The 23,796-nt window shown below is 45.2% G+C and overlaps 1 protein-coding gene across 18 annotated transcripts in view; it reads left to right on the top strand.

Annotated features, from left to right (window-relative positions):
* The window catches only part of fam184ab (family with sequence similarity 184 member Ab), a 316,427-nt gene that overhangs the window by 166,304 nt on the left and 126,327 nt on the right, over positions 1-23,796 (top strand). For all 18 annotated transcript variants that reach the window (XR_011940729.1, XR_011940730.1, XR_011940731.1 and 15 more), the window contains exons 6-7: positions 3,132-3,254; positions 16,744-16,905. Coding sequence is in view for 12 of the 18 variants with exons in the window: in XM_072499372.1 (XP_072355473.1) it covers positions 3,132-3,254; positions 16,744-16,905 (285 nt within the window). In the remaining 6 variants the exon portion in view is untranslated. The remainder of the gene's footprint in view (positions 1-3,131; positions 3,255-16,743; positions 16,906-23,796) is intronic.

A 23,796-nucleotide genomic window follows, 5' to 3' on the forward strand; every position in this document is an offset into this window, starting at 1 on the left:
AGATACACAGAGGGAGAAACCAGAATGCTCAGTTCACCTAACAGCACGTCTTTCTGGACTTGTGGGAGGAAACCAGAGCACCCGGAGGAAACCCATGCAGACACTGGGAGAACGTGCAGCCTCCGCACAGACAGTGATCCAAGCTGCGAATCGAACCTGGGACCCTAGTGCGGTGAAGCCATAGTGTTAACCAGTATGCTACCGTGCTGCCTCTTTACTGTCACAAGTAGACTTACATTAACACTGTAATGAAGTTACTGTGAAAAGCCTCTAGTTGCCACACTCCGGCACCTGTTCAGGTACACAGAGGGAGAATTCAGAATGTCCAAAGTACCTAACAGGAGGTCTTTTGGGACTTGTGGGAGGGAACCGGAGCACCAGGAGGAAACCCACGCAGACACGGGGACAACATGCAGACTCCGCACAGACAGTGACCCAAGCTAATTAAGGCTGAGTATGCCAAACGTTTAACCCTCAAGCGAGTCACAGGTTATGGGACGAGCCAGTAAATTGGAACTAAGGCTGCAGTTAGGTCAGCCATCACTTAGACTTATTGAATGGCGTAGTAGACATCAGAACTGAATGACTATTTTTTATGTCTTATTACCAAAAGGATGTTGATTTTATTGTACTGGATTTGTTGATCACATCGATGCTGTGCACATCGTTGCTAACTGTGGAGATCATTGCATACTTAACTTTTTGCATACTTTTAAGTTGGAATTTGCATATAAAATCACTGCTGAGTGACTGTTTCTCACCCATTGTGGGTTTCTGATCCCCATTTGATCCTGACAGTGGGCTCCTGAAGCCCACAGGGAAAATTCTGCCCTTGGTGTTTAATTTTCTAGCCGTTGTACTGCACACCACTTGGAATTATGACAGAGGCATATTGGCAGGGCTAAGGCTATTTTGCCCTATGCTTCCCCATATTATGCATATTTGTACTATTTATAATTTCAAGTGCAGACTGTGTTCATATCCAGAGCTGGTGTCGTATTTTTTTACAATACACATTGACAAAGTAGTGAAACTGGCTGCCAAGGGTCATGTTACTTTTGTCAATTCAACGCAAACTACTTAATTGATTCACCCTGGTTGAGGGCCTCCAGCTTGAATGTACTTACTTACCCACACAGAATCCCTCCATCAAATTCACACCTGTCATTGTTCATGACTTACTCCAAACTTAAAATCAATGGACTACCAGACATCAGGGCCAGGATACTCCCCCAGCCAGTGGGCGGGCCGTACCGGCGCCAAAGGGTGGTGTGAACCACTCCAGCGTCGGGCCGCCCGGAAGTTGTGGAATCCTCCGCACTTCCGGGGGCTAGGTCGGCGCTGGAGTGGTTGGCGCCGCGCCAACTGGCACCGAAGGGCCTCCACCGGCCGGCGCAAGTTGGCACATGCGCGGGAGCGCCAGCGTGTTCTGGCGCATGGGAAGAACCGCTGGCGTGATCCATGCGCATGCGCAGGGGGTTTCTTCTTCGCGCCAGCCATGACAGGCCCGCCCGCAGATCAGTGGGCCCCGATCGCGGGCCAGGCCATCATGGCCCCCGCCCCCCCCCAGGGCTGTATCCCCCCGAGGACCCCACTAACCGCCCTCAGAGCCAGGTCCCGCTGGTACGGACCTTGTGTATTTCACGCCGGCAGGTCCGGCCGAAAACGGGCGGCCGCTCGGCCCATCGGGGCCTGGAGAATCGCCAGGGGGTGGCCACTACCAATGGTCCCCGACCGCCGCGACGTGATCACCGCCCCCACCAAAAAAACGGCGCCGGAGAATACGGCGGCGGGGCGGGCTTCACGCCGCCGCCCCCCCCACGCCGATTCTCCGACCCGGCGGGGGGTCGGAGAATCCTGCCCCATGTCTCCAAATTTGCAATTTAACAAATGTGAACTGTGGAAAACCAGTTAATGACGAGCAGATGTGAAGGGACCATAGTCTTATCTCCATTCGACATCAATGGGTGGTCAAGAACAGTTGGTCGTGTGATCGAAACTGGCATCTGATATTGAAATCCTTTATTATCCCAAAACCTAGAGCAACCTGAGTAGTTTTCTAAGAACATCACGGCAGAGTATCAGCTGCAAGCCATTGCAGCAATACTGAAGCCCTTGGGAGATGCCGCAGCCACAGCTTAATCGATCAGCTGTATTCCTAATCTAAGGCCACGTCTAATTAAATGTAACCTTCTGGCATGAAAATCACTAGTCCTAACTTTGTGACCTGGTGAGCATTCATACATTTAAGGGAATCATGCAAAATTCTGATATCCAGCTCAAGCTATTTGAACTGACCTAAACTCCAATTCAAGAGTGGAAAAAACTACTTTGTTTAATGGGGCCACAATGGCTGTGACCTTCCAAGACAAACCAAACAAGTGAACTGTTAATTACTCTTCTATTTTTAACTTTATAATTGTGTGTGTCATTGTGTGCGAGTGCTGAGTGAGTGACATTGCGTTTAGTCCTTTGGATTGAATGCGTGAATAACTAATCCTCGTCATTTAAGCCATTAAAGCTTGCTACTGTTATTAAAATTGATCCTGCACTCAAAGGGGCTAAGAGGCATACTTTTTCTATAAATACACTGATTACTGACAGTAACGGAGAAGGTTAGAGGGTTTCAGTTCTCTCCTGTCCCTGTGTGTAACACCAGCATAAGCTCGATATTGGCCAAAACATAGGATGTAAATTCATGAAACTGAGAATGAAGATAAACACATGGTATAAATCTCTCTTTTTTTTGTTTAAAATATGCCAGGTAATATGAAATAGATTTAGAAAAAAAAAGTGCTATTTGATAAAGATTTGGTGAATTAGGTTAATAATATCAGAAGGTTAAAAATATTTAAATTTAATTCTGTTTTATAGATGTATTTTCAATTTATAATTAAATAGTAATGATGTTTCCTGGTGTTATGCACAGAATGTAAATGAAAACATATTTCTTCATACTCTCGGCTAAATAAAAGCTTGGGTATGCCATCTGAATTCATTGAAATGCACACTGAAAATAGCAATTTTGAAACCTAACATTAGAAAGATATGTATCTGAATGAAATAATAGAAATGTTTGCATTTATTTGCTTAAGAACCTCAATTTCTGTAACATACCCTTTCCCTTTTAGGAAATGGACCAACATCTTGAGAAGGATCGTTTGCGAATAGAAGAAGAGAAAAATCAATTCAAACAGCAAATGGAAAACCTTCGAGAAGAGTTGACTGCCAAGCTAAATACAGCCAATCAAGAGGCAAGAATAAGATTGGTCACACTGCTGACATTAAATATGATTATGTGATTTGAAAAGGTTATTCTCATGGAACACAAAACTTGTCTCAGATCACTGAGCATGTTTGGAAAACTGCCATGTTCAGTACCATGACTTTAACTAAATGTCCCACTAAAAATACTACATCTATACTAATAAATTTGGCATACTCCAGCTATTCTGCATAGGATCGCCACTCTTTCAGTGACCTTGGCATGTTGTCGTCCCCGAAACAAGTAATACTTTCATATTTCCTGACGTTGCTTTGATCCTCACTGCCAAGTAAATCTAATTTACATTTTAACTAATCCATTCCATGCTGTGAATTGTAACTATTATCCAACAAGATGCAAGTAAATGAATACGTGCATACATTACCAGATGAAGCTTCTTGGAACCAGTGCAATTCCCTCAGACTGATAATGCCATCATCTTCAAGTTACACATTTTCTGTATCATGCAGTGCTTTGAAACCCCTGCTGTTCCACTTCAGACAATTCATTACATTGATATTTGGAGTCACATGAAACACCTATTAATTTTTTCCCCGGGCATTCCTACTATTCTAATTCTGTTGATTACAAATCTTTCAAACATGCCTTCATTCTCAATTTATCGTCTTGTCATTCTTCTGTTGGATTGATGACTGAATGATTTTGAAGGCCCCAAATATTCTCTCTGACACTGTGGACTGTCCCATTTGTGCCATCAAAGCTGCTTGAAATGAGGGCTTTTCCAAGGTTTTTTTTAAAGCATCAAACATCTGAACCAAAAGAGTTTCACTTCCTCAGAATCTAACCCCAGTTCGGATCATGTCCGACATTTTGGCACAATTCAACAATTTGAATGAAAGCACCGAATGAGGAATTTCCAAATTTAATTTCTGCAACATTTCTATTAAAGTCCATGATATATTTCTCTCTCGAATGATTATCTATCTTTTTGAAATCTATCAAAGTCTGATTGTTCCATGTAGACATCTGACAGATCATCTTGCTTGTAAATTTTACCCATGAAGCTGAGTAGACACTCCAAATCATCCTCAGTATCCAACTGACGAGCCTGTAGCTCACAAAATCCTTTGACTATGATCTTTTGTTGGGAGGTGATAGTGCCAAGGCCATAGTTTGTTTTCTCTTTGGTAAGGATGTAACCTGTGTCCGTGTATCTACTTCATTTTTTCCATTGGTAAGAAGTTACGGATTCAGTGAACATCGGTGAGAAACATTTCAAACATTCTTCACAAAAGTAACTCTGATTACAATCTTCAGTCTGAAAAAATATTCTTATCATTTTCTGCTCTATGTTAACTGGATCCGAAGTGAGAATGAAACCAAATGCCTATCCTTTTCCTTGATGATAGATTTTTTACAGAATGCAGCATTACATTTATCTGCCTCTACCTCCCACTACCAGTGTTTCAGCAATTTTTCTTTATACTCTCTTGGATATATCCGTAAAATGAAATGCACTAATTAATAAATAAACCAACTAAACAAATTGACAACCCCTTAAAGGGCCACTGTAAAAAAATACTAAACTTTAAAGAAAACATGTATAATTAAAATAAAGTGTTGTGTATTTCTTTGTAAGCGCTCACGAGAATTAATTCAACAATGGCTTCATCTGGTGCTTCTTAATATAGTTAACATATAATTAACACTGATATCATCAAAGATGCACAGGTTGTTAAAACATTTATGTGAATAGGGTGATGAAGCTGTAGCATTTTAGAAAACCTATAGGGCTGAATTTTCACCATTGAGGTAGGAAACAGGAGCAGGGTTTGTTTTCAGGTCAACCCCACCCCACTCCAGTGTGAAACAAATTGAAGTTCAGATTTTCACATGAGGAAACGTTTAATTGGTTATGGAGGCCGGTTTCTTGTCCACTTCTTGTGGAAAGGGAGATGTTTCAGATGAAGTGTGTGATTCATTTAGACATCACTTGGCAGCCGTTACTTAGGCTGATTGTCCCAAAGGACAGATTTGTTGTTTGTGCCAAAGCCTTCCCCAGCACCATAAGGAAGCGAGATGTCGTGGGGAGACAGAGGCTGATGCATGGGCAAGGCAGCCCGTCACCTCGTCTCTGCTGATCTGGATCCAATGATGGAGGCAGTGAGGGAGAGGAGAGGTCCTTTTTCTGGCAGGTGATAGGAAGAGGCCAGCTCTATGCGCAACAGGGCGCTTCTCTGTTGAGTGCCATCTCCGTCTGCCTCCTCATCCACTATCTTTCTCATCACCTGCTCCTTATCTGATGAGTTATGTGCTTCCAGGGCCTCGCTGTCCTTGACGATCACACCATTGCAGTGACCCTTTACATTGTAACAGCCAATACCGTTACAGCGGCTGGCTAAAAAGGACTGGGAAAGGTATGATGGTAGAGAAGTAGTAGCAGATATTTAAGGAGATACTTCATAATTCAGTAAAAATATATTGCACTGAAGAAGAAAGATTCTATCAGAAGGATGCACAATCTAGGGCTAAGTAAGGAGGTTAAGGGTGAGATCAAATTGAAAGAAAAGTCATAGAATGCTCAGAGGTTTTGTGGAGACCAGAAGATCGGAAACGCTTCGGAAACCAGCAAATTATTTTTTTTAAAAGGGAGCAATTGGAGTATAAGAGAAAACTAGCAAGAAATATAAAAACAGACAGTAAAAACTTCTACAAGTAGATAAAAAGGAAAAGATAGTCTCTATAATCTTCCAAGAGGTCAAACAGTCACGTATCAAACAAACACTGTACAGTGAACTATGTGAAATGAAATGAAATGAAAATCGCTTATTGTCACAAGTAGGCTTCAAATGAAGTTCCTGTGAAAAGCCCCTAGTCACCACATTCAGGCACCTGTTAGGAGAGGCTGGTACGGGAATTGAACCGTGCTGCTGGCCTGCCTTGGTCTGCTTTCAAAGCCAGCAATTTAGCCCTGTGCTAAACCAGCCTATGTATTCAAATCTAATACTATACATCAAATGACAGTTTGCTTCAGGACTCACAGCTTCAGATACGAGTGGATATTACCCCATTGGACTGAATTGGCCAAGTTCTTCTCAGAGATCTGTTCTGTTTTCTGAGCCTTCACTCAGGGAAGCATGTGCGAGGTTGGTTCTAGGTTGTCGCTGAAGCAAAATCCTTTGATGCTTGATTCTTATACTCTTCTGTTCTATTTCTAACTTTCGAATGGTGTCTTTCATCTAACCACAGGTTCAAATTCCAGACATTGTTGTCACAGGTATCAGCTCATGTTCTGCTTTGCATCTTGCAAACTTTCAATCTGTGCATTGCAAACTCTCCTTTAAATGGATTCTCCGCCGGCAAGAATTTTCCGTTTTGCTGGCAGCCCGGGGGTTTCCTGACGGCGTGGGGCTGCCTCGTAATGGTAAACCCCATTGACTAGCCGGCGTAACGGAGAATCCCAGGGCCAGGGTAAAACAGAAATGTGGCACGGTGGGGCGGAGAATCCAGCACAATATGTCTCATTTCAAATTGACCCAAAACTTCCCATCATGCCGGCAATCAGTAATTTTACCACAAACAGGGCCTTATCATTTCAGTATCTAAAGTGAGCTTGGTTTATTGGAAGTAGGCAGGAAAGTGAAGTTGGAGCCATAATCAAATCAGCATGTTCTTGAATGGCACAGCAGGCTCAAGAAGGGAAATGACTTCCTCCTGTTCTTAATTCATATGTTGTATGGTTCTTTGCATACGTGCATATGAATTTGGAACAGGAACAGGCCACTCAACTCCTCGAGCCTGCTCCGCCATTCAGTAAGATGATGGCTGACCTGATTATAACTTCAACCTCACATTCGTGCCTACCCCCGATAACCATTCACCCTCTTGTCTACCAAGAATCTATCCGGCCTTTTCTTCAAAATATTCATTGACTGCTTCCACTGCCTTTTGAGGAAGAGACTCGTGACCCATTGAGAGAAAACACTTCTGATCGTTGGCTTAAATGAGCGACTCCTTATTTTTATACAGTGATCCCTAGTTCTGGATTCGCCAACAATTGGAAACATCCTCTCCACATCCACCCTGTCATTACCCCTCAGGCTGTTAAAGCCTCTTACTCTTCTAAACTCTAATAAATACAAACCTAACCTTTCCAACTTTTCCTCATAAGACAACCCGCCCATTTCTGGTATTAGTCTAGCAAACTTTCTCTGAACTGCTTTTAATACATTTATATCTTTCCTTAAATACGGAGACCAATTGGTGAGATGTAATCTCACCAATGCCCTGCATAACTAAAGTATCACTTTCATACATTTGTAATCAATTCCCCTCACGATGAATTATGACATTCATAAGTTCATAAGATATAGGAGAAGAATTAGGCTATTCGGCCCATCGAGTCTGCTCTGCTATTCTATCATGGTTGATATGTACCTCATCTGTTACCTACAATGCTACAGACCAAGAGCTGGATTGCGCAATCAGCCAGAGTAACTCCTCCCTAGAACACATGACTTAGGAGCAGGAGTAGGCAACTTAGCCTCCCGAGCCTAAACACCTTCAATGTGATCATGGCTGATCCCATCACGGCCTCAACTCCACTTTCCTGCCCGTTCTCCATGGACAGTGGAGTTGAGGCCATGATGGGATCAGCCATTCTATTAGCTTTCCTAATTACTTGCTGTACCGTATACCATTCTTTTGTGATTCATGCACGACGACACCAGATCCCTCTGCACCTCAGAGCTCTGCAGTTTCTCACCATTTGGATAATCATCTTTATTTTTTCCTGTCAAAATGGACAATTTCACATTTGCCCATATTATAGTTGACATTTGCCAGATTTCTGCCCACTCACTTAACCTATCTGTGTACCTTATTGGCCTTCCTATGTCCTCATTACAATTTACTTTCCAATCTATCTTTTGTGTTGTCAGCAAATTTGGCAAGCATACCTTCAGTCCCTTTATCCAAGTCATTGATTATAAATTGAAAAAGCTGAAGTCCTAGCACTGATCCCTGTGGCACACTACTCGACGCATCCTGCCACCCAGAAAAAAAACATTTATGCCAATCTTCAATCCATGATAATATGTTATCCCCTACACCATAAGCTTTTATTTTCTGCAATAAGCTTGATGTGGCATCTTATCAAATGCCTTCTGGAATCTAAGCACAGTATGTCCATCGGTTTCCCATCATCTATAACACATGTGACTCCTTTAAAGATTCCATTAAATTGGTTAAACATGATTTCCCTTTCATAAAATCATATTGACTCTGCCTGATTGCCTTGAATTTTTCCAAATACCTTGCAATAAATCTTTAATGATACCTTCTAACATTTCCTCTATGATAGCTATTAGACTAACTGGCCTATAGTTTCCTGCTTTCTGTCCCCCTCCCATTTTGAATAAAGATGTTATATTTGCTCCTTTCCAATCTAACGGAATCTTCCCTGAATCGTGGGAATTTTGGAAAATTAAAACCAATGCATCAACTATCCCATTAGCCGCTTCTTTCAAGACCAATGGATTTGTTAGCCTTCAGAGCCAATGATTTGCTCAATACCATTTCGCCGGTGATTGCCATTTTGCTGTGCTCCTCCCTCCCCTCCATTTTCCGATTTACAGCTATTTCTGGGGTATTACTGGTGTCCTCTATCGTGAAGGCAGATGCGCAATACCTGTTTAATCCATCCACCTCAGTCCTACTTTCATTACCAATGCCACAGAAGCACTTTCTATCAGGCCAGTGATCAATTTGTTAACTTTTTTCTTATTTAAATATCTATAGAAATCTTTGTTGTCCATCTTTATATTACTGGCAAGCTTTTTCTCACTCTAGTTTTTCCCTCCTTATCAATCTTTTTGTTATTCGTTGATGTTCTTCATATTCTTTCCAATCTTCTGACCTGCCACTTGCCTTTGCGAAAATGGTTGTTTTTGCTGTAAGTTTAATATAGTCTTTACTTTTTTAGTTAACCTTAGATGATGGGTGCTCCTCTTCAAATTTTTCATTCTCATTGGAATGTGTCTATTCTAAATGTTTTGAAATGTCCCTTTAAATGTCTGCCACTGAACATCCTGGATTTATCACTTAAGTATATTTTCCAGTTCACTTTAGCTAGCTCCACTTTCATACCTCATAGTTGCTCTTATTTAAGTTTAAAATGCTAGTCTTTGATGCACCCTTCTCTCACTCAAACTGAATGTAAAATGTAATCATATTATGATCACTGCTACCGAGGGGTGCCTTCACTATGAGATTAACAATTAATCCTATTTCATTGCATAATTCCAGATCTAGTATTGCACGGCTTCCGGTTGGCTCCAGAACATGCTGATCGAAGAAACTATCTTGAAAAAGTTCTATGAACTCCTCATTTACACTACCTTTGCCCATCTGACTTTTCTAATTTATATGTGAATTAAAATCCCCCATGATTATTGCAGTACCTTTCTGATAAATGCCCATTATCTCTTTTATACTCTCTCCTACCATGTAGTTACAATTAAGGGGCCTGTACATCACTCCCACAAGCGATTTATTGCCATTGTAATTTCTCATCTCAACTAAAACTGCATGTATATCCTGGTTTTCTGAAATCAGATCATCCTTCTATAATGTGATAATTATAGCTCGATTAATTAATTTAATTGACAGATTAATTAATTTAATTGACAGAGCCACCCCTCCACCGTCTCCTAACTTCCTGTTCCTAAATATCACATACCCTTCAATGAAAGTCGTCGTAGTCCCAGAGGACCATAGGCTGCTCTCTCCCTTTGTGTGAGAGAGAGCGAGAGAGAGTTGACTGGTGGTGATTTAATCTGAGGATCACCACACAGGGGAAAGGTTAAGTATTCAAGACACAATCCATGTCACCCTGTAGCCATGTTTCTGTGATAACAATCAAATCGCGCATATTAATTTCTATTTGCGCTATCAGATCATCTTTTTGCATTCAGATACAGAGACTTTTAAGTTTTGTCCTTACGTTACTTTTGTAGCATCTAGCCTTATCTGCCAATTAACTCTTAGATTTGTGCTCTCTGTCCCTTCCAGTCACGGTCTGTTTATCATTTCCCAATTTAATATATTGCTTTCTTGGCTGGTCTCTATGCTTTGGTTTTCCACATCTTCCCAAACTTGATGCCTTGTCCCCACTATTTAGTTTAAAAGGCTCTCTACTTCACTAGTTATGAGGCTCGCTAAACTATCAGCCCCAGCATCATTCAAGTGTAGACTGTCCCAATGGTACAGATTCCACTTTCTCCAGTACTGGTGCCAGTGCTCCATGAACTGGAACTCACTTCTTTCCCGCCAATATTTGATCCATGCAGTAATTTCTCTAATCTTATTTGTCCTATGTTAATTTGAAAGTGGCTCAGGTAATAATCCAGAAATTATTTTGAGGTTTTGCTTCTTAATTTGGTACTTTGCTCCTCATATTGACTATGCAGAGCCTCCTTCCTCATCCTTTCTAAGGCTTTGGTACCTACATGGACCATGGCAACTGGATCCTCCCCCTCCCTCTGTAAGTTTCTCTCCAACGCTGAGCAAATGTCCTGAACCCTGCCACTGGGCAGGCAACACAGACATCCGGACTCTCGCTCCTTGCTACAGAGAACAGTGTCAAGCCCCTCACTATACTGTCCCCCAACACATTCATATTTGCTCCCCCGTTTGAATTGCATCCTGTACCACAGTTCCACGGTCAGTCAGCTCATTTACCCTACAGACCTCATTCTCATCCAAACAAGTGGAAATAACCTCAAACCTGTTGGACAATTGCAGAGGTTAACACTCCTACATTCCTGCCTCTGGGTCCCCCTACCTGACTCAGCTGCAGTCACAGCCTTTTGTCCCTGACCACTTTCCAAACCAAACAATACTATCCTTAGAGGCGTGACCAGCTCCTGAAACATCCAGGTAACTCTCACCCTCCCTTATGTCCCGTAGCATCAGCAGCTCAGCCTCCAGCTCAGTGATTCTGAACCGAAGCTCCTAAAACTGCAGGCACTTACTGCAGATGTGATTACCCTGGATAACACTGGTATCAATGAGCTCCCACATGCTGCAGCCTTGCCACATCACCTGCTGTTCGATGGGGGTTATGGGATATGGTGGAGACATGGTACTCTTTCCAATGGCCGGTGCAGACTCGATGGGTCAAATGGCCTCCTTTTACACTGTAAATCCAATGATTCTAACCTAGGACATCTGTGCAAAAGATGAGGCTGAACCATTCCGTCTTCAACCAGAGGTGCTGAATAGATGATCCATCTTGACCTCTTTGTGAGGTCCCCAATATCACAGATGCCAGTCTTCAGCCAATTAGATTCACTCCACGTGATATTAAGAAATGGCTGAAAGCACTGGATACTGCAATGACTATGGACCCTGACAATATTCCAGCAATACTACTGTAGATGTGCTCCAAAACATGCCGCGCACCTGGCAAAGCTATTGCAGTACAGCTAGAACACTGGCACCTACCCAGTAATGTGGAAAATTGCCCAGGTACGTCCTGTATTGAAGAAATCAGTCAATTACTGCCCCCTCAGGCTACTCTTGCTCATCACTAAAGTAATGGAGGGGTCATCAACAGCGCTATCAAGTGACATTTGCTTAGCAGTAACCTGTTCACTGATGCTCAGTTGGGTTTCACCAGGGTCACTCAGCTCCTGACCTCATTACAGACTTGATTCAAATATGGACAAATGAATGGAACAAGAGATGAGGTAAGAGTGACTTCCCTTGAAACCAAGTCCGCATTTGACTGAGTATGGCATCAAGTGGCCCTACCAAAACTGGAGTAATTGGGAATCAGGAGGAAAATCCACTGCTGGTTGGAATCATAACTAGCACAAAGGAGCATGGTTGTAGTGTTTGGAGGTGAATCATCTCAGTTCTGCGACATCACTACAGGAGTTCCTCAAGGGAGTGTCCCAGACCCAACCATCTTCAGCTGCTTCACCAATAATCTTCCTTCTATCATGAGATCAGAAGTTGGGATGTTCACTGATGTCTACACAATGTTCAGCACCATTTGTGACTCCTCAGATACTGAAGCAGTCCATGTCCAAATGAAGGAAGATCTTGTGCTGACAAGTGGCAAGTAACATTCATGCCACACAAGTGCCAGACAATCCCCAACAAGAGAAAATCTAACCATCATCCCTTGACATTGAATGGCATTACCATCTTTGAATCCCTGGGGTTACCATTGACCAGAAACTGAACTGGACTAGCCATATTAATACTGTGGATATATGAGCAGGTCAGAGGCAAGGTATCCTGTGCTGAGTAATTCACTTGCTGACTCCCCAAAGCCTGTCCACTATCTACAAGGAACACGTCAGGAGTGTGATGAAATATACTCCACTTGCCTGTGTGAATGCAGCTCCAACAACACTCAAGAAACTCAACACCATCCAAGACAAAGTAGCCCACTCACTGGCACCCCTTCCACAAATATTCACTCCCTCCACCACTGACGAATAGTGGTAGCAGTTTGTATTATCTACAAGATGCACTGCAACAACTCAGCAAGACTCCTTAGACAGGGCCTTCCGAACCCACGGCCGCTACTATCTAGCAGGAGAAGGTCAATAGCCACATAGGAACACCACCACATGGCGATTCTCCTCCAAGTCACCCACCAACCTTACTTGGAAATATGTCATTGTTCCTTCACTCTCGCTGGGTTAAAATTCTTGAACTCCCTCCCTATAACATCACTTGGGTGTCCCTACACCACAGGGATTGCAACTGTTCAAAAAGACAGCTCACCAACGTCTCAAGAACAATTAAGAATGGGGAAAAAATGCTCTCCTAGCCAACAATGGCCACATCCCATAAATGGAGGGGGTGCTTGGGGGTTGAGGGCATAATGACCTAAGTCCAGTATGGTAGGATAATAAACCCAGCAGCTGACCTTATCCGGAAAGCATTGAAATAGTCTGTGACTGGTTGAAAGGGGTTTTGAAAGACAAGGGGAGAGTGTCTGAGGAGCGGAAGCCATTTACAATGCTCACCACTTACAGACTGATGGGTCTGTAATTCCCAGGGATTTCCCTATTCCCTTTCTTGAATAGGGGAACAACATTCGCCTCCTTCCAATCATCCGGTACTACTCCAGTGGAGAGTGAGGACGCAAAGATCATCGCCAACGGCGCAGCAATCTCCTCCCTCGCTTCCCGTAGTAACCTTGGGTATATCCCTTCAGGCCCAGGGGACTTATCTATCCTGATGCTTTTCAAAATCTCCAACACATCCTCCTTAATATCAACCTGTTTGAGTCTATTAACCTGGTTCACACTGTTCTCATGGGCAACAAGGTTCCTCTCTCTAGTGAATACTGAAGCAAAGTATTCATTAAGGGCCTCCCCATCTCTTCAGACTCTAGGCAAAAGTTCTCTCCACTATCCCGGATCGGCCCTACTCTCACTGACCATCCTCTTATTTCTCACATAAGTGTAGAACGCCTTGGGGTTTTCCCTAATCCTTCCCTCCAGGGCTTTTTCATGCCCCCTTCTAGCTCTCGTCAGTCCATTTTTGAGTTCCTTCCTGGCTACCTTGTAACCCTCTAGAGCCGAGTCAGATCCTTGCTTCCTCAACCTTATGTAAGCTTCCTTCTTCCTCTTGACTAGAAGCTCCACTTCTCTTGTCATCCAAGGCTCCTTCACCTTACCATTCCTTCCTCGTCTCAGTGGGACAAAACAATTCAGCATTCGCAGCAAGTGCTCCTTAAACAATCCCCACATTACTGTTGTGCATTTCCCCAAGAACAATTGTTCCCACTTTATGCTCCTCAGCTCCTGTCTAATAGCAGTATAATTTCCCCTCCCCCAATTAAATACCTTCCCATACTGTGTATTCCTATCCCTCGCCATGACGATGGTAAAGGTCAAGGGGTTGTGGTCACTGTCACCGAAATGCTTTCCCACTGAGACATCTGACACCTGGCCTAGTTTGGCAGGGGGATGGGAACCAGCGCTGTGGATCAGAGGATATGGTAGCTGTTGAACAGGCAGAAATAGTATGCAGCAAGTCTGTGAGGAAGGATAGACAATTGATAGGGTAAAGTTGCACTCTGTAATGTGTTAAAGTGTGTCTGTTTCAATGCAAGGAGTGTCAGGAATAAGGGAGATGAACTTAGAGCATGGATCAGTACTTGGAATTACGATGTTGTGGCCTTTTCGGAGACATGAATTTCACAGGGGCAGGAATGGTTGTTAGATATTCCGGGGTTTAGATGTTTTAAGAAGAATAGGGAGGGAGGTAAAAGAGGAGGGGGAGTGGCACTGTTAATTAGGGAGTGCACCACAGCTGCAGAAAAAGAGGTAGTTGAGGAGGGTTTGTCTACTGAGTCAGTATGTGTGGAAGTCAGAAACAAGAAAGGAGCAGTCACTTTATTGGGAGTTTTCTATAGATTCCCCAATAGCAGCAGAGAGATAGAGGAACAGATTGGGCATCAGATCTTGGAAAAGTGCAGAAGTAACAGATTTGTTGTCATGGGTGACTTCAACTTCCTTAATATTGACTGGAACCTCCTTAGTGCATATATAGAGCACACCTTACAAGGGCAAGGATGAGCCAGTTCTTTTAGGGGGTAGAAGATGTGTGTGAACGTTGCGGGGAGAGCCTCGCAAACCACGTTCATGTGTTTTGGTCCTGTCCAAAGTTGGAGGATTACTGGAAGGTTTTTAGACTAATCTCTAAAGTGGTGCACGTGAAACTGGACCCGGCCCCCGGGAGGCCCTATTCGGCGTATCGGACCTGCCGGGGCTGGAAACGCATGCGGAGGCAGATGGTGTAGCTTTCGACTCATTGATCGCCCGAAGGCGGATCCTGATGGGTTGGAGAGCAACCTCTCCACCCTGTGCCCTGGCATGGCGGGCGGGAACCTGCTTGAATTCTTGACTCTTGAGAAGGTCAAATTTAAACGGAGTGGAAGGATGGAGGGGTTCTACAATTCATGGACGTTATTCATTGTTCTACAATTCATGGGCATTATTCATTTTGCACTTTTGAGAATTGGATTACATCGAACGTTGGGGGAGGGAGGGTTGGGGGGCTGGGAGTGTTGGGGGCAGGGGGACTGTATGTGTTAATGGTGACTATGGGCGATTCCTGATTCCTTTTTGTCTTTTGTTTATGTTAACATGTGGGCTAAGGTTTGGTGGGAGGATGGGATCGTTGTTATTGATATGGGGATTGACATTGCATTCGTTACTGATTGTTTATTGTAAGGTGTAAATTTGGGAGAAAATGTGAAAAAGGAGGAGAATAAAAATATTTTTTTTTAAATAAAATAAAGCGTTTTAAAACTGAAGGAAGGCCTTGCCCAAGTCATTGGATATAATTTTGGGCCAGAAAACTGTTGCGATGCAATTCCGGGGATATTCATGCTGAGGTGAGCTTATATTACATGAGGTGGTGGCAAGGAGGTAGTGAATAAAGCAGGAAAACCTGGAAATAAAATTAACCAGGTGGGGGTGGCAGGATAGCGCAGTGGTAGTACTGCTGCCTCACAGCACCTTGGTCGCAGGTTTGATCCCGGCCTCGGGTCACTGTCCGAGTTTACACATTCTCCCCGTGTCTGCGTGGGTCCCACAACCCAAAAATGTGCAGGGTAGATGGCTTGGTCACACTAAATTGCCCCTTAAATTGAAAAATAAATAAATTAAAACATTTTTTAAAAAAGGAACAATTACCCAGACTTTACTGCAGTTGGCAGTAAAGAGCCAGACTTTGAAGAAACTTTGCAAAAACCTAACCATTTCTGGGACTGTTGATTTCCTCTGTTCCTTTGAATCTAGGACCATCTCTTGGGTATCTATGGCATACAGCAACAATAAAATAATTCGATAAACCATTCAAGCAGATTAAAACATTTTGAGATAGCAAACCTGGAAGTAAAAAGCACAGATTATATTCCACTTGCTAATTATTGTACAGTGAAATAAAGATTGGACATACACATGGAATTAAGGTGGAAGCTAAAATATGATACACTTGGGGAAAAAAAAAGTTAGATATTTAAAACAATGAAAATACTGCTGGGGGGAGGGTACTCAAAAGTTGTCAAATTAGTTTTTCAGGAGCATACACATTCAATAATTGTTACTTATGCAGTTTAAAAACTCAGTTACAACCCATTCAACAAAATCCCATTGATATTTCTCCTGGTTTGCTCTCAGTAGTATCATGAAGATTTATCTTTTCCCCTGGAGACTCCATGGCAACCTTGGAGGATTTGCAACTCTACTTTCGCACCATATTTGTAAACCTAAAGTCTGTCTGAATATACTGGAGGGATCTGTGATAAATGTAATTTTCATTTTTCAACTTTTTAGAAGGTTTATGTGCCAAAAAGGAGGTCAGCAGTGAAGTTGAAGCCAGAAAATGGACCTAGAATTAATTAACACTGCTCCTTTTTAAGTTCTTTTGGTAAGCATTAATACTTGTTGGGTTAATGATGAATGTGTTTCCTGTTTTACTAGGTGTGTCGTTTGCAAGAGCTTGTCAAGAAGAGTGAGCAAGGCCTAGGATCAGCTGAAGGTCATATTTCCAGCCTGAAAAATGCTCAGGAAAGGCTGCAAAATGATCTGGATTCTTGCAGGGCCAAGCTCAGGGAGACAAGTGATTCTCTTGCTTCAGTGCAGGTACTAATAACTATATTATAGCTATCGATCCGTGTTTTGATATTTTTATTCCTGTTAAACACGCGCTCTGACCCTGTTTCTTTTCATATTTGAATGAACTATTTAAGTTAGGAAAATGGGGCTGGATTCTCCAAAAAATGGGGCTAAGTGTTGATGCCGTCGTGAAAACCGTGGAGCTTCACAACGGCGCCATCAGGCCCCAAGGTGGAGCTATTCAACGGCCCACAAGGGGCGAGCACGGACGGAACGTGAAGTGCCCGAGGGAGCGGCCACCGATTCGCGGGTCCGTCATTGACGCGGTGCTGTGGATGCACATTACCATTCTCCCCACACACACACACACATGCAGCTTTGCAGGCAAGATGGCCGCCAGAAAAGCAGCCCCGCGATTTAATAACGGTGAGTTGGAGACCCTCCTGGACGCCGTGGAGGGGAGGAGGCTTATACTGTATCCCTGGGCTGGGACGGAGGTCGGCAGACGTCGTTGATCGGCGTGCCTGGGCGGAGGTTACAGACACCGCCAGCGCCGTCAGACGGTGGCCCGGACTGCAGACCAGTGCAGAAAGAAACTGCATGACCTTCTCAGGTCAGCCAGGATGAGTACCCAGCACTGTGCCCCAGGCACCAACCAAACAACCCCCTCCCCCCACCACACATGTGACCCCCCCCCCCCCCCCCCCCCCCAGGATGACGGTCCCACCCCACCATGATCCACATGGCTGCAACCACCCATGCCAGCCGCAATGGCCATGTGCCCTGTGCTCCAATGCCATCAGAGACCCAAACTCTGGGTTGCATGCGTCGGACCATCTAACGCTGTTGCTGTTTGTGTTTGCCCATCCCCCAAGGAAAAGTCTGGCCGCTGGGTGCGGGAGAAGACTAGAGGGGGACCACCAGAACTGCGCCCCTCACTGTACCCAAGCAGAGGACACTGGACATTATTGGCGGGACAGAGGAGAGGGAGGTTGCCGATGTGGAGGTCAGAGGCGTGCCACCAAGTGAGACCCCTCTGTCTGCATCTCTGCACGACACATATGCACCCACCCACCTCACGCCTCACCCCCCCTCACCACCTCAAGTCTCACCTCCCCCACCCCCATCCGAACAGATATACCCCTTTGGATACTGTCGGAGCGGATAGCCTATCAGGGGAAAACAGCAGCAGCCAGAGCAGTGGCACCATGGCTGGCTCTGATGTTCAGAAGGGAGGGTCAAAGCGCAGAAGAGATAGGCGCTTCTGTGGACGTGAAAGAGACTCCAGGATGGTATGTAGCCTCCCTGGTGCCAGGGTCCAGGATGTCTCCGAACGTGTAGCGGGCATCCTGAAGGGGAGGGCAAACAGGCAGAGGTCGTTGTACATATTGGTACTAACGACATAGCCAGAAAGGGGCATGAGGTCCTGCAGCAGGAGTTCAGGGAGCTAGGCAGAAAGTTAAAAGACAGGACCTCGAGGGTTGTAATCTCGGGATTACTCCCTGTGCCACGTGCCAGTGAGGCTAGAAATAGGAAGATTGAGCAGCTAAACACGTGGCTAAACAGCTGGTGGAGGAGGGAGGGTTTCCATTATCTGGACCACTGGGAGCTCTTCCGGGGCAGGTGTGACCTGTATAAGAAGGACGGGTTGCATCTAAACCGGAGAGGCATAAATATCCTGGCCGCGAAGTTTGCCAGTGTCACACGGGAGGGTTTAAACTAGTATGGCAGGGGGGTGGGCACGGGAGCAATCGGTCAGAAGGTGAGAGCATTGAGGGAGAACTAGTGAATAGGGACAGTGTGGCTCTGAGGCAGAGCAGACAGGGAGAAGTTGCTGAACACAGCGGGTCTGGTGGCCTGAAGTGCATATGTTTTAATGCAAGGAGTATTACGGGTAAGGCAGATGAACTTAGAGCTTGGATTAGTACTTGGAACTATGATGTTGTTGCCATTACAGAGACCTGGTTGAGGGAAGGGCAGGATTGGCAGCTAAACGTTCCAGGATTTAGATGTTTCAGGCGGGATAGAGGGGGATGTAAAAGGGGAGGCGGAGTTGCGCTACTTGTTCGGGAGAATATCACAGTTGTACTGCGAGAGGACACCTCAGAGGGCAGTGAGGCTATATGGGTAGAGATCAGGAATAAGAAGGGTGCAGTCACAATGTTGGGGGTTTACTACAGGCCTCCCAACAGCCAGCGGGAGATAGAGGAGCAGATAGGTAGACCGATTTTGGAAAAGAATAAAAACACCAGGGTTGTGGTGAGGGGAGACTTCAACTTCCCCAATATTGACTGGGACTCACTTAGTGCCAAGGGCTTAGACGGGGCGGAGTTTGTAAGGAGCATCCAGGAGGGCTTCTTAAAACAATATGTAGACAGTCCAACTAGGGAAGGGGCGGTACTGGACCTGGTATTGGGGAATGAGCCCGGCCAGGTGGTAGATGTTTCAGTAGGGGAGCATTTTGGTAACAGTGACCACAATTTAGTAAGTTTTAAAGTACTGGTGGACAAGGATAAGAGTGGTCCTAGGGTGAATGTGCTAAATTGGGGGAAGGCTAATTATAACAATATTAGGCGGGAACTGAAGAACATAGATTGGGGGCGGATGTTTGAGGGCAAATCAACATCTGACATGTGGGAGGCTTTCAAGTGGCAGTTGAAAGGAATACAGGACCGGCATGTTCCTGTGAGGAAGAAGGATAAATACGGCAATTTTCGGGAACCTTGGATGACGAGTGATATTGTAGGCCTCGTCAAAAAGATAAAGGAGGCATTTGTCAGGGCTAAAAGGCTGGGAACAGACGAAGCCTGCGTGGAATATAAGGAAAGTAGGAAGGAACTTAAGCAAGGAGTCAGGAGGGCTAGAAGGGGTCACGAAAAGTCATTGGCAAATAGGGTTAAGGAAAATCCCAAGGCTTTTTACACGTACATAAAAAGCAAGAGGGTAGCCAGGGAAAGGGTTGGCCCACTGAAGGATAGGCAAGGGAATCTATGTGTGGAGCCAGAGGAAATGGGCGAGGTACTAAATGAATACTTTGCATCAGTATTCACCAAAGAGAAGGAATTGGTAGATGTTGAGTCTGGAGAAGGGTGTGTAGATAGCCTGGGTCACATTGTGATCCAAAAAGACGAGGCGTTGGGTGTCTTAAAAAATATTAAGGGAGATAAGTCCCCAGGGCATGATGGGATCTACCCCAGAATACTGAAGGAGGCTGGAGAGGAAATTGCTGAGGCATTGACAGAAATCTTTGGATCCTCGCTGTCTTCAGGGGATGTCCCGGAGGACTGGAGAATAGCCAATGTTGTTCCTCTGTTTAAGAAGGGTAGCAAGGATAATCCAGGGAACTACAGGCCGGTGAGCCTTACTTCAGTGGTAGGGAAATTACTGGAGAGAATTCTTCGAGACAGGATCTACTCCAATTTGGAAGCAAATGGACGTATTAGTGAGAGGCAGCACAGTTTTGTGAAGGGGAGGTCGTGTCTCACTAACTTGATAGAGTTTTTCGAGGAGGTCACTAAGATGATTGATGCAGGTAGGGCAGTGGATGTTGTCTATATGGACTTCAGTAAGGCCTTTGACAAGGTCCCTCATGGTAGACTAGTACAAAAGGTGAAGTCACACGGGATCAGGGGTGAGCTGGCAAGGTGGATACAGAACAGGCTAGGCCATAGAAGGCAGAGAGTAGCAATGGAGGGATGCTTTTCTAATTGGAGGGCTGTGACCAGTGGTGTTCCACAGGGATCAGTGCTGGGACCTTTGCTCTTTGTAGTATATATAAATGATTTGGAGGAAAATGTAACTGGTCTGATTAGTAAGTTTGCAGACAACACAAAGGTTGGTGGAATTTTGGATAGCGATGAGGACTGTCGGAGGATACAGCAGGATTTAGATTGTCTGGAGACTTGGGCAGAGAGATGGCAGATGGAGTTTAATCCGGACAAATGTGAGGTAATGCATTTTGGAAGGTCTAATGCAGGTAGGGAATATACGGTGAATGGTAGAACCCTCAAGAGTGTTGAAAGTCAAAGAGATCTAGGAGTACAGGTCCACAGGTCATTGAAAGGGGCAACACAGGTGGAGAAGGTAGTCAAGAAGGCATACGGCATGCTTGCCTTCATTGGCCGGGGCATTGAGTATAAGAATTGGCAAGTCATGTTGCAGCTGTATAGAACCTTAGTTAGGCCACACTTGGAGTATAGTGTTCAATTCTGGTTGCCACACTACCAGAAGGATGTGGAGGCTTTAGAGAGGGTGCAGAAGAGATTTACCAGAATGTTGCCTGGTATGGAGGGCATTAGCTATGAGGAGCGGTTGAATAAACTCGGTTTGTTCTCACTGGAACGAAGGAGGTTGAGGGGAGACCTGATAGAGGTATACAAAATTATGAGAGGCATAGACAGAGTGGATAGTCAGAGGCTTTTCCCCAGGGTAGAGGGGTCAATTACTAGGGGGCATAGGTTTAAGGTGAGAGGGGCAAGGTTTAGAGTAGATGTACGAGGCAAGTGTTTTACGCAGAGGGTAGTGGGTGCCTGGAACTCGCTACCGGAGGAGGTGGTGGAAGCAGGGACGATAGTGACATTTAAGGGGCATCTTGACAAATACATGAATAGGATGGGAATAGAAGGATACGGACCCAGGAAGTGTAGAAGATTGTAGTTTAGTCGGGCAGCATGGTCGGCACGGGCTTGGAGGGCCGAAGGGCCTGTTCCTGTGCTGTACATTTCTTTGTTCTTTTTTCTTTGTACAATGTCAATTAGAGGGGTGCAGTGCTCTGACTGTGAGATGTGGCAGGTCCGAGAGGCGTCCAGCGTCCCGGATGGCTTCATCTGCAGAAATTGCACCCAACTGGAGCTCCTCACAGACCACATGGTTCGGTTGGAGCAGCAGTTGGATGCACTTAGGAGCATGCAGGTGGCGGAAAGCGTCATAGATAGCAGTTATATAAATGTGGTCACACCCAAGGTGCAGGCAGAGAAATGGGTGACCACCAGAAAGGGCAGGCGGTCAGTGCAGGAATCCCCTGTGGTTGTCGCCCTCTCGAACAGATTAACCCCTTTGGATACTGTCGGGGGGGATAGCCTATCAGGGGAAAACAGCAGCAGCCAGAGCAGTGGCACCACAGCCGGCTCTGATGTTCAGAAGGGAGGGTCAAAGCGCAGAAGAGCAATAGTCATAGGGGACTCTGTAGTCAGGGGCACAGATAGGCGCTTCTCTGGACGTGAAAGAGACTCCAGGATGGTATGTAGCCTCCCTGGTGCCAGGGTCCAGGATGTCTCCGAACGTGTAGCGGGCATCCTGAAGGGGAGGGCAAACAGGCAGAGGTCTTTGTACATATTGGTACTAACGACATAGGCAGAAAGGGGCATGAGGTCCTGCAGCAGGAGTTCAGGGAGCTAGGCAGAAAGTTAAAAGACAGGACCTCTAGGGTTTTAATCTCGGGATTACTCCCTGTGCCACGTGCCAGTGAGGCTAGAAATAGGAAGATAGTGCAGCTAAATACGTGGCTAAACCGCTGGTGTAGGAGGGAGGGTTTCCGTTATCTGGACCACAGGGAGCTCTTCCGGGGCAGGTGTATAAGAAGGAGGGGTTGCATCTAAACTGGAGAGGCATAAGTATCCTGGCCGCAAGGTTTGCTCGTGTCACACGGGAGGGTATAAACTAGTATGGCAGGGGGGTGGGCACCGGAGCAATAGGTCAGAAGGTGAAAGCATTGAGGGAGAACTAGGGAATAGGGCCAGTATGGCTCTGAGGCAGAACAGACAGGGAGAAGTTGCTGAACACAGCGGGTCTGGTGGCCTGAAGTGCATATGTTTTAATGCAGGAAGTATTACGGGTGAGGCAGATGAACTTAAGAGCGGATTAGTACTTGGAACTATGATGTTGTTGCACCTCGGAGAGCAGTGAGGCTATATGGGTAGAGATCAGGAATAAGAAGGGTGCAGTCACAATGTTGGTGGTTTACTACAGGCCTCCCAACAGCCAGCGGGAGATAGAGGAGCAGATAGGTAGGCAGATTTTGGAAAATAGTAAAAACAACAGGGTTGTTGTGATGGGAGACTTCAACTTCCCCAATATTGACTGGGACTCACTTAGTGCCAGGGGCTTAGACGGGGCAGAGTTTGTAAGGAGCATCCAGGAGGGCTGCTTAAAACAATATGTAGACAGACCAACTAAGGAAGGGGCTGTACTGGACCTGGTATTGGGGAATGAGCCCGGCCAGGTGGTAGAAGTTTCCGTAGGGGAGCATTTTGGGAACAGTGACCACAATTCAGTAAGTTTTAAAGTGCTGGTGGATAAGGATAAGAGTGGTCCTAGGGTGAATGTGCTAAATTGGGGGAAGGCTAATTATAACAATATTAGGTGGGAACTGAAGAACCTAGATTGGGGGTGGATATTTGAGGGTAAATCAACATCTGACATGTGGGAGGCTTTCAAGTGTCAGTTGAAAGGAATTCAGAACCGGCATGTTCCTGTGAGGAAGAAGGATAAATACGGCAAATTTCAGGAACCTTGGATAATGAGAGATATTGTAGGCCTCGTTAAAAAAGAAAAGGAGGCATTTGTCAGGGCTCGAAGGCTGGGAACAGACGAAGCCTGTGTGGAATATAAGGAAAGTAGGAGGAACGTAAACAAGGAGCCAGGAGGGCTAGAAGGGTTCACGAAAAGTCATTGCCAAATAGGGTTAAGGAAAATCCCAAAGCTTTTTACACGTACATAAAAAGCAAGAGGGTAGCCAGGGAAAGGGTTGGCCCACTGAAGGATTACATAGAATTTACAGTGCAGAAGGAGGCCATTCGGCCCATCGAGTCTGCACCAGCTCTTGGAAAGAGCACCCTACCCAAGTCCACACCTCCACCCTATCCCCATAACCCAGTAACCCCACCCAGCACTAAGGGCAATTTTGGACACTAAGGGAAA

The sequence above is a fragment of the Scyliorhinus torazame genome, chromosome 4 (assembly GCF_047496885.1).
Source record: "Scyliorhinus torazame isolate Kashiwa2021f chromosome 4, sScyTor2.1, whole genome shotgun sequence".
NCBI classification, from domain to species: Eukaryota; Metazoa; Chordata; class Chondrichthyes; order Carcharhiniformes; family Scyliorhinidae; genus Scyliorhinus; species Scyliorhinus torazame.